The sequence below is a fragment of the Grampus griseus genome (genome assembly GCF_964374135.1).
Source record: "Grampus griseus genome assembly, chromosome: 1".
NCBI classification, from domain to species: domain Eukaryota; kingdom Metazoa; phylum Chordata; class Mammalia; order Artiodactyla; family Delphinidae; genus Grampus; species Grampus griseus.
The window spans coordinates 123,083,177-123,095,498 of record NC_139017.1 but is presented as its reverse complement, the minus strand read 5'-3'; the positions used below and the strand labels follow the sequence as shown (position 1 = coordinate 123,095,498).

The 12,322-nt window shown below is 36.9% G+C and overlaps 1 protein-coding gene across 3 annotated transcripts in view; it reads left to right on the top strand.

The window, feature by feature from the left end:
* LRRC7 (leucine rich repeat containing 7) overlaps window positions 1-12,322 on the top strand; it is a gene marked incomplete at both ends in the record, with an annotated part of 383,893 nt that overhangs the window by 343,157 nt on the left and 28,414 nt on the right. For all 3 annotated transcript variants that reach the window (XM_082676819.1, XM_082676818.1, XM_082676817.1), the window contains one exon: window positions 10,105-10,197. In XM_082676819.1, coding sequence (XP_082532945.1) covers window positions 10,105-10,197 — 93 coding nt within the window. The remainder of the gene's footprint in view (window positions 1-10,104; window positions 10,198-12,322) is intronic.

Here is a 12,322-nt window from a genome sequence, read left to right as displayed (position 1 = left end):
AACTCCAGAGATGGAGGAAGCTTCAGATAAGGCTTAATGCTAGGCTCAGAGGAAATCATGACTTCTCTCTCTGTGGGCTGGTTCCTGTGCCAAAAAGGCTTTCCCCTCGTGATAGAAAGATAGCTCAAGAGCTTCAGACTCTCTCAGATGTAAAACAAGCAAGAAAGAGCAAGATTCTCTTTCCTGAAAATCCTAATAGCCATCTCATTACTCCTAGTTGATCAAGTGACCTGCTCATCCTATAATAAATCATATTTTTAGGGGATCCAGTGCTTTGTTTTAGGTCTAGATAACATGATTCACTGAAAGCATACAGGCTGAGAATAAAGAAGTGGGTGGTTTTCAAAGAGAATTTGAGGTTATAACTGCCAGACAAAGAATGAATGGATCTTGAGCAGCAAAAACAGCAGGTATCCACTAAAAGCTTCATGATACATACTGCTAGGAAAGAGAATGGTCACTAGAACAAAGCATAGGAAGCACGTTAATTACAGCATCACCAGGTATCTTTCTGCAATGCAATTCTCTAATCCTGAATTATACCTCACGCACATGTGCCCACCCACACACCCACACACACGTATTTCCTTTGTGCTTGCTACTAGGTTTTAGAGCATTGCAAGACCAAATGAGATCACTGCCTTCCAGAGATTATACATTACGACTTCACAGAGCCTCACTGCTACGTTACAGTCCATTTTGTCATGGGCTTCTCCAAGTTATGACCCAGTATTTTAATTAGAGCAAGATTAACACAAACCAGAAATATCAAGTAGTCAAATGATGGAAGCAGACTCTGAAAGAAGCAAATGCACCATTTCCTGCCAAACTGTTGCTGTTATCTTCAGCCAGCAATTTCACTCATTGATATCAATAACTTAATAAAAAATAGAAAAGCTGATTTTCATTGAATAAGCTATTTATTAGCCTCCTAGATCTGACCTTTTTCTAGAACACTGCATTTCCTCTTTGCTAAACCCTTTTAGTTTCAGACTGTTTCTTGGCTGTGAGGCATTCCCTCCTCTCACATTTTATGGCCCCTTTGGGCCTTAGCAGACAGGTGGAACTCCTTCTATGTGAGATGAATACTCTGTCTGACATGCTTTATGGAACATAGCAGTCCCAACAAAACCTATTAGCCATACCATAGTGTGCCCAAGGGGAGCCTAGCTTCAGATCAGAATTTGTGGTTGTTTGTCATATTTATAAAACCACAGTGTCATCTTTATTATTTCTATTATTAAAAAATATATTGAAGCAGTTCTTCAGATACTTGGCACATATGAAATTTGTTTTCCTAAGATTTTCTAGTGCCTTCCAGATTGACAATAATATAAAATAGATATAGTCACTACCTTGAAAGAGAATGACTAGAAAGTACCCTCAGCAATTTACTTTGTAAATAAAATCTGTTGCATATGTTTCCTTTCAGTTTTTATAGTGGCCTGGAGAAAGCCCAAAGTGTACACCTTCCACATATTATGTTATACAATATAAAATTTTCACATTAGAAAGGTATAGCCCAAATTTTAAATAATTTAATTGGAAATGCACAGATATATGGGAAAAACAAAAGTAAAATGTTTAAATAGTATTAGTTCCTTTCTTCTCATTTTCTAATTAACCACTAATAACAAAAAAAGGACTACAAGGTGAACTCGTGTGATGAATAAAGCTAAAGTATTCCTTCGAGCTAATCAAGCTATTATATGTTCAGATCCACAGACTGTGAGCCATATAAATACAAAACTATTAGAAACTGTAGTTTCTACCACCCTATGATAACTAGTTTTAACAAATCTAGATCAATGAAAGGAAAAATTGTAATTAAACCAATCTTTAAAATAAAAATATAGGAGAGTATTTATGGTATTTGCAGTTACTCATCATTTAGAAACTCTTCATTAATGAGTCTATCATAAAAATCACATTAGTGGATAGTTTTTGGTCCTTGTGTTGCAAGTGAACTATGTAATAAACATTATGTTTACTATTAAAGAATATGACTGAATTAAGGATAGTCCTATTAAATGGCCAAACTTAATTGATCCAGCTCCCATCGACTCACAATATATGCTAATTAAGTCAGGAATAGGACTCAAGTTTGCCTTGAACTATCTAAGAGGTAAGTATTGAAGGTACCTTAAAAATAAAGATGTAGAGATGGAGATGTTGCTGGGGAAAACATTGAGCTACTTAAAAAAGCAAATGTTTCCAATCATCTTTAAGAACATTTCCAATATATATTTATATAAATACAAAATATATGCTAATGTATTTCTTTAGACTTTTTTCTTAACTCTTTATTGATAATCTTTTGCCTGCTAATCTCTGGTAATACTTGGTTCACCCTAGTTCCAATACTCATTCTTTAATTAAAAGTTATAAAAGTTGTTTTTTTCCCTTTGTGTAACCAAAGTGCATGCTACCTCTGGGGTGCCAAGTCTTTCAGTTATCTGGGGTCACCCCGTCCCACTTTACATGGAAAACTAGCATTTTCCCCACAGCCCACACATTCACATCCCCAGCTCAGGATCATCAAGAATTCCTAGGTTTATTATAGTTTCTCTAAGTCATTCCTGACACTGATTTCCCTTCTGCTGAATTTTTGATCTACGTTCCTTGTATCAGTTCTTTTTTTTTTTTTTGGCCACGCCACGTGGCATCCAGGATCCTAGTTCCCCAACCAGGGATCAAACCTGTGCCCCCTGCAGTGGAAGCACAGAGTCCCAACCACTGGACCACCAGGGAAGTCCCTGTATCAATTCTTATAATTGCTGTTATCTTTACTCCAACCTTACCCCAAGGTGGACCTACTCCTAATGCCATCATTTCCCAACAGTACTGCAAAGCATAAGGCTCTGACGTTTAACAGATTTCATTGATGATTTGGGGTTTGGGGAGGTAATAGAGCACAGAATACTGGAATATTAGCCTTCACAGTCCTAAATATTTATTGACTCTTCTCTGTCACAATTTCTCCATATTTTTGTCCTCTCTCTTTCTCACAGTGTTTTCCTCTTTCCTCTAACACTTTTAACTTCCTCTTGAGAACCTGCTGCCAAAACCCAAAACTCTTTTTACTGAGTATTTCTTTCTTCTTTTGTTTCACCTTCACTCTAACTGTGGATAAAACTTCTCCCCTTTCTCAAACTATTGGGCTGTCCAAAAAGTTCATTTGGGTTTTTCTGTTAGGATCTTACGGAAAAACCAAATGAACTTTTTGGCAAACCCAATAAAACCCCTGCTATGTCTAAACAATAGAATTATCTACCAAGAAGATGAAATATTCTACTTTCCTAGAAAGCAGTAACAACTGATTTAAATTAAATAGCCATCAGGGGACCTTCAAGATGTCAGAGGAGTAAGAGGTGGAGATCACCCTCCTTCCCACAAACACATCAAAAATACATCTACATGTGGAACAACTCCTACAGAACACCTACTGACCACTGGCAGAAGACCTCAGACTTCCCAAAAGGCAAGAAAATCCCCATGTACCTAGCCATGTGGCTGACAGGGTCTTGGTGCTCTGGCCAGATGTCAGGCCCGAGCCTCTAAGATGGGAGAGCCAAGTTCAGGACATTGGACCACCAGAGACCTCCCAGCCCCATGTAATATCAATCGGCAAGAGCACTCCCAGAGATCTCTGTCTCAACGTTAAGACCCAGCTCCACCCAATGGCCAGCAAGCTCCAGTGCTGGATGCCCCATGCCAAACAACTGGCAAGACAGGAACACAACCCCACCCATTAGCAGAAAAGGCTGCCTAAAATGATACTAAGTTCAAAAAAAATGATACTAAGTTCACAGACACCCCAAAACACACCACCAGATGCAGCCCTACCCACCAGAAAGACATGATCCAGCCCCACCCACCTGAACACAGGCACCAGTCCCCTCCACCAGGAATCCTACACAAGTCACTGAACCAAACCTCACCCACTGGGGGCAGACACCAAAAACAATGGGAAATACGAACTTGCAGCCTGCAAAAAGGAGGTCCCAAACACAGTAAGTTAAACAAAATGAGAAGACAGAGAAACATGCAGCAGATGAAGGAACAAGGTAAAACCCCACCAGACCAAACAAATGAAGAGGAAATAGACAGTCTACCTGAAAAAAAATCAGAGTAATGATAGTAAAGATGATCCAAAGTCTTGGAAATAGAATGGAGAAAATACAAGAAATGATTAAGAAGGACCTAGAAGAACTAAAGAGCCAACAAACAATGATGAACAACAAAATAAATGAAATTAAAAACTCTCTAGAAGGAATCAATAGCAGAATAACTGAAGCAGAAGAAAGGATAAGTGACCTGGAAGAAAAAATAGTGGAAATAACTACCATAAATGCACCAACATTCGAATTATAGAGGTCCCAGAAGAAGAAGAGGAAAAGAAAGTTTCTGAGAAAATATTTGAGGAGATTATAGTTGAAAACTTCCCTAACATGGGAAAGGAAATAGTCAAGTCCAGGAAGCGCAGAGTCCCATACAGGATAAATCCAAGGAGAAACACACCAAGACACATTAATCAAACTATAAAAAATTAAATACAAAGAAAAAAATTTAAAAGCAGCAAGGGAAAAGCAACAAATAACATACAAGGAAATCCCCGTAAGGTTAACAGCTGATCTTTCAGCAGAAACTCTGCAAACCAGAAGGGAGTGGCAGGACATATTTAAAGTGATGAAAGGGAAAAACCTACAACCAAGATTACTCTACCCAGCAAGGATCTCATTCAGATTCAAGAGAGAAATTAAAAGCTTTACAGACAAGCATAAGTTAAGAGAATTCAGCACCACCAAACCAGCTTTACAACAAATGCTAAAGGAGCTTCTCTAGGCAGGAAACACAAGAGAAGGAAAAGACCTACAATAACAAACCCAAAACAATTAAGAAAATGGTAATAGGAACATACATATTGATAATTACCTTAAATGTAAATGGATTAAATGCTCCAACCAAAAGACATAGACTGGCTGAATGGATACAAAAACAAGACCCATATATATGCTGTGTACAAGAGACCCACTTCAGACCTAGGGACACATACAGACTGAAAATGAGGGGATGGAAAAAATATTCCATGAAAATAGAAATCAAAAGAAAGCTGGAGTAGCAATTCTCATATCAGAAAAAATAGACTTTAAAATAAAGACTATTACAAGAGACAAAGAACTATACTACATAATGATCAAGGGATCAATCCAGGAAGAAGATATAACAATTGTAAACATGCACCCAACATAGAAGCATCTCAATACATAAGTCAAATGCTAACAGCCATAAAAGGGGAAATCGACAGTAACACAATCATAGTAGGGGACTTTAACATCCCACTTTCACCAATGGACAGATCATCCAAAATGAAAATAAATAAGGAAACACAAGCTTTAAATGACAAGATGGACTTAATTGACAAGATGGACTTAATTGATATTTATAGGCCATTCCATCCAAAAACAACAGAATACACTTTCATCTCAAGTGCTCATGGAGCATTCTCCAGGATAGATGATATCTCGGGTCACAAATCAAGCCTTGGTAAATTTACTAAAATTGAAATCATATAAAGTATCTTTTCTGACCACAATGCTATGGAGACTAGATACTAATTATAGGAAAAAAAAAACTGTAAAAAATACAAACACTAATATGCTACTAAATAACCAAGGAATCACTGAAGAAATCAAAGAGGAAATCAAAAAATACCTAAAAAAAAATGACAATGAAAACACGACTACCCAAAACCTATGGGGTGCAGCAGAAGCAGTTCTAAGAGGGAAGTTTATAGCAATACATTCCTACCTCAAGAAACAAAAAACATCTCAAATAAACAACCTAACTTACATCTAAAGCAATTAGAGAACGAAGAACAAAAAACCCCCCAAAATTAGCAGAAGGAAAGAAATCATAAAGATCAGGTCAGAAATATATGAAAAAGAAAAGAAGGAAATGATAACAAAGATCAATAAAAATAATAGCTGGTTCTTTGAGACGATAAAGAAAATTGATGAACCATTAGCCAGACTCATCAAGAAAAAAAGTGAGAAGACTCAAATCAACAGAATTAGAAATAAAAATGGAGAAGTAACAACTGGCACTGCAGAAATACAAAGGATCGTGAGAGATTACTACAAGCAACTCTATGCCAATACAATGGACAACCTGGAAGAAATGGACAAATTCTTAGAAAAAAACAACCTTCCAAGACTGAACCAAGAAGAAATAGAAAATATAAACAGAGCAATCACAAGCACTGAAATTAAAACTGTGATTAAAAATCTTCCAACAAACAAAACCCTAGGACCAGATGGCTTCACAGGCAAATTCTATCATTTAGAGAAGAGCTAACACCTATCCTTCTCAAACTCTTCCAAAATATTAGCAGAGGGGGGAACACCGCCAAACTCATTCTACAAGGCCACCGTCACCCTGATGCCAAAACCAAACAAATATGTCATAAAAAAAGAAAACTATATAGGCTTCCCTGGTGGCGCAGTGGTTGAGAGTCCGCCTGCCGATGCAGGGGACACGGGTTCGTGCTCTGGTCCAGGAAGATCCCACATGCCGCGGAGTGGCTGGGCCCATGAGCCATGGCCGCTGAGCCTGTGCGTCCAGAGCCTGTGCTCCGCAACGGGAGAGGTCACAGCGGTGAGAGGCCCGCGTACCGCAAAAAAAAAAAAAGAAAACTACAGGCCAATATCTCTGATGAACATAGATGCAAAACTCCTCAACAAAATACTGGCAAACGGAATCCAACAGCACATTAAAATGATCAAACACTATGATCAATGGGGTTTATCCCAGGAATGCAAGGATTCTTCAATATATGCAAATCAATCAATGTGATACACCATATTAACAAACTGAAGGATAAAAGCCATAGAATAATCTCAACAGATGCAGAGAAAGCTTTCGACAAAATTCAACACCTATTTATGATAAAAACTCTCCAGAAAGTAGGCATAGAGGGAAATTACCTGAACATAATAAAGGCCATATATGACAAACCCACAGCCAACATCTTTCTGAATGGTGAAAAACTGAAACCATTTCCACTAAGATCAGGAATAAGACAAGGTTGCCCACTCTCACCACTATTATTCAACATAGTTTCAGAGGTTTTAGCCATGGCAATCAGAGAAGAAGAAGAAATAAAAGGAATCCAAATCAGAAGAGAAGAAGTAAAGCTGTCACTATTTGAAGAAGATATGATACTATACATAGAGAATCCTAAAGATGCTACCAGAAAGCTACAGAGTTAATCAATGAATTTGGTAAAGCAGCAGGATACAAAATTAATGCACAGAAATCTCTTATATTTGGGCTTCTCTGGTGGTGCAGTGGTTTAGAATCTGCCTACCAATGCACAGGACACAGATTCGAGCCCTGGCCCAGGAATTCCCACATGCCATGGAGCAAATAAGCCCGTGCGCCACAACTACTGAGCTTGAGCTCTAGGGCCCGCAAGCCACAACTACTGAGCCCATGGGCCACAGCTATTGAAGCCTGTGTGCCTAGAGCCCGTGCTGCACAACAAGAGCAGCCATGACAATGAGAAGTCTGCACACTGCAACAAAGAGTAGCCCTGCTCACCACAACTAGAGAAAGCCCACACACAGCAACAAAGACCCAACACAGCCAAAAATTTAAAAATAAATAAATAAATGTATATATATATAAAAAGAAATCTCTTGCATTCCTCTACACTAATGATGAAAAATCTGAAAGAGAAACTAAGGAAACACTCCCATTTACCACTGCAATAAAAAGAATAAAATACCTAGGAGTAAACCTACCTAAGGAGGCAAAAGACCTGTATGCAGAAAACTATAAGACACTGATGAAAGAAATTAAAGATGATACAAACAGATGGAGAGATATACCATGTTCTTGGACTGGAAGAATCAATATTGTGAAAATGACTATACTACCCAAAGCAATCTACAGGTTCAATGCAATTCCTATCAAACTACCAATGTCATTTTTCACAGAACTAGAGCAAAAAATTTCACAATTTGTGTGGAAACAAAAAAGACCCTGAATAGCTGAAGCAATCTTGGGAAAGAAAAATGGAGCTGGAGGAATCAGACTCCCAGACTTCAGACTATACTACAAAGCACAGTAATCAAGACAGTATGGTACTGGCACAAAAACAGAAATATAGATCAATGGAAAAGGATAGAATGCCCAGAGATAAACCCACACACATATGGTCACCTTGTCTTTGATAAAGGAGGCAAGAATATACAGTGGAGAAAAGACAGCCTCTTCAATAAGTGGTGCTGGGAAAACTTAGCAGCTACATGTAAAAGAATGAAATTAGAACACTTCCTAACACCATACACAAAAATAAACTCAAAATGGATTAAAGACCTAAATGTAAGGCCAGACACTGTCAAACTCTTAGAGGAAAACAGAGGCAGAACACTCTATGACATAAATCACAGCAACATCCTTTTTGACCACCTCCTAGAGAAATGGAAATAAAAACAAAAATAAACAATGGGACCTAATGAAACTTAAAAGCTTTTGCACAGCAAAGGAAACCATAAACATGACCAAAAGACAACCCTCAGAATGGGAGAAAATATTTGCAAATGAAGCACCTGACAAAGGATTAATCTCCAAAATTTACAAGCAGCTCATGCAGCTCAATTTCAAAAAAACAACCCAATCCAAAAATGAACAGAAGACCTAAATCGACATTTCTCCAAAGAAAATATACAGATTGCCAACAAACACATGAACGGAAGCTCAACATCATTAATCATTAGGGAAATGCAAATCAAAACTACAATGAGGTATCACCTGACACCAGTCATAATGGCCATCATCAAAAAATCTACAAACAATAAATGCTGGAGAGGGTGTGGAGAAAAGGGAACACTCTTGCACTATTGGTGGGAATGTAAATCAATACAGCCCCTATGGACAACAGTATGGAGGTTCCTTACAAAACTAAAAATAGAACTACCATATGACCCAGCAATCCCACTACTGGACATATACCCAGAGAAAACCATATGTACCACAATGTTCATTGCAGCACGATTTACAATAGCCAGGACATGGAAGAAACCTAAGTGTCCATCAACAAATGAATGGATAAAGAAGATGTGGCACATATATTCAACGGAATATTACTCAGCCATAAAAATAAACGAAATTGAGTTATTTGTAGTGAGGTGGATGGACCTAGAGTCTGTCATACAGAGTGAAGTAAGTCAGGAAGAGAAAAACAAATACCGTATGCTAACACATACATATGGAATCTAAAAAAAAAAATTAGTTCTGACGAACCTAGGGGCAGGACAGGAGTAAAGATGCAAACATAGACAATGGACTTGAGGACACAAGGAGCGGGAAGGGTAAGCTGGAGCGAAGTGTGAGAGTAGCATTGACATATATACATTACCATATGTAAAATAGTTAGCTAATGGGAAGCTAGCTAATGGGAAGCAGCTGCATAGCACAGGGAGATCAGCTCAGTGCTTTGTGACCCCCTAGAGGAGTGGGCTAGGGAGAGTGGGAGGGAGACGGAAGAGGGAGGGGATATGGGGATATATGTATACGTATAGCTGATTCACTTTGTTATACAGCAGAAACTAACACAACATGTAAAGCAATTATACTCCAATAAAGATGTGTAAATAATTAATCAACTAATTAATCAAATAGCCATCTTTTCCCTCACTCTACATTTGCAAATTTTCTTTCACTTATTCATACAGTCCTTTCTAATTAGTCAGACTATATGTACGTTTAAAGTAGATAATTAAAATAATGTACAATCTTTTTTTTTAAGGGGTTTTCTAAGTTTTAAAAACTGCTAATCAAAATTTAGTCCTGCACAGGTAACGAATAAATATTTACTCATGTCTGCTTGTTCAGGTAATTTTGTTAGTTCCAATTATAACTGATGCTTATAGAAACACTATTTTGTCAGAATTTATACTGTCTTTTATATACCAAGTTAACATAGGCTAACCCTGAGAACTTAAGTGAAATGTGATTATTTTCTATTGGGATACAGTTATTTGAAGATATTTAGCTTTCCTATGTATTTGATTACCTTTTTATATCTTTTTTGCATAGTTTTGTGTGAGAATAGAAAAGAATCCTGGCCTTGGATTTAGTATCAGTGGTGGAATTAGTGGACAAGGAAATCCATTTAAACCTTCTGACAAGGTAAGAACTGAATTTCTTATTGGCAATTTTAACTAGAAAAACACTATATTCTACTGCAGCAAAAAATTTTTTTTTCAATTTTTTGGTTTTACTGTGCTTTAATAGGCTGGCTAACTATGAAGCCAATTAGAAACTTTTTCAGCAAAGGGAAAAAAGAATTCACTACAGTGCTTGACAAATCCTATGAATGAGAAAAAATAAATTTAAGCATTCTCTTTGAATAGAAAGTGGCTTGTTTTTGCTTTTTGTTTTGTTCACAGTTGTATATATTTGTAAAGGAAGCTATATAGGCAATTTCTAACAAGTTTTTTCCAAAATTTTATTTGTGGATCACTGATTTGGGAAAAAGTTTTCTCATAGTAACAGAATGAATAAATAATGATTCAACGCCAGGGCCAGCTGATTGCCATCTCTTTAATCCATCATGTTTGTAAAGTATTTCACTAATAGAATTGTAGAAATGAAAGACCATGGGAAACAAATATTCTGTGAGAAAATCAGTGTTAGCCACAGCAGAGGAATCAGGTCCTCCTCTTATGCTCACCCCTGTCTGTCAAATCATGGGTAATGGTTCACCACCATCCCCAACTCTAACCTCAAACGTTGCTGAATATCCACCATGCTGCATATGTTCACATCTGGCCTGTCTGATCCCATTGTGGACCACTTGACTTTTTTAAGCAAAAAAATGTACCCTGAGCTATGTAACCTGCCTTCTGCCATCAGGGTTTAATACTCTCAGCTTTTAAACAATTAGTGATTATAATTTGATGATCATTGAAACTGTCTGCTTTTGACCGCATCAAATTTAATTGCATTAAGTGACATCATAAAACTTTGGGATGATGAAGAAAGACAGAAATTAGATATGAATAAAACCTCCTCAGGCTCTCGACTTAACCTTTGAGTCACAAAGTGGTGCGGATCCTTTCAATTTACCACTATTGTAAAAATCACCCACACATCAGTTTCTGATTAAAGACCTATTTCTGAAAAAATTTGGATGCCCCTACTTTGGAGATTTCCATAGCCTTTAATCCCTTATTTTCCTCTACTTCTTCCCAATCTTTTTGTTTCCTACCATTAGTTATGCCTTCTTCCTTTCCTTTCTGAAGAAGAAGAAAGAAAGAGGTTGGACTATTTGGATGGAAAGGAGTAGAAAGGAATCCCCAGTTGCCATAGATAAGAATTTATTTGGTTAACTGATTGGAGCAGGTATTCATATATAAGGAATGTATATGAAGCAACCCTATATAATTAGGGAAATTCCAGTTAGAAATGTCTGTGTATAAGTAACTACTACATTTCCTTTTTGAAATGATGTTGAGGATAATCATTGATTTAGTAGAATTTAAATATTCATGGCTTAGTAAGACCAAGTGTTTACTGAATTTTAATAAATTATTAATATATCTTAAGACAAAAAGCATGAAAAGTCAAAATTATCAGAAACATATGATGGTATTTTTAAAAGCCTCAAATTATTGTCTTATTCATCTTGACTCCTCTTTTTGTCTCTGGTTTTACATCTCTTCCATAAGTTCTTTCAATGAAAAGGTAACAAACTTATCATTCATAAGATAGTTGAAATTCAAAAGACATGTTTTCCTCTCCTATCTCACCAGCAGATATATCTTTTCACTATATTTTTGGAAGGCACAGGGTAATAGATATTTTTCAATTAAAGATGCACAAGTTGCTAAATAGTCAAGATGTCTGAATGCTGTTACTTTTCTGCTTTTATTTTCAACTGAAGGGGATAGCAGGTGTGAGGCTTTCAAATCATTGCCTGTAATTCTTCCACTGTGATGAAATATGAACACTTTATAACTATTCATTTAATTTTTCATTGTAACATTTTGATGACTCTAGTGAGACTGAACTATTTCTATGATCTTATAATTTCTCTTTTGGTTAAATGCAACAGATATAGAGCTTGAATTATATAATCTACCCATTGAAATATTCCCCTCAAAAGCACTTTTCTTTGCCTGATTACTTTCTAAAACACTTAAAATCTGAAAAGTGAATCTCTATTACAGCAAAATTGATCAGAGTAATTAAAAGTTCCAAATCTACAGAAGACTCAGACTGCTCTTAATTTACTGACCACACCAAACATATG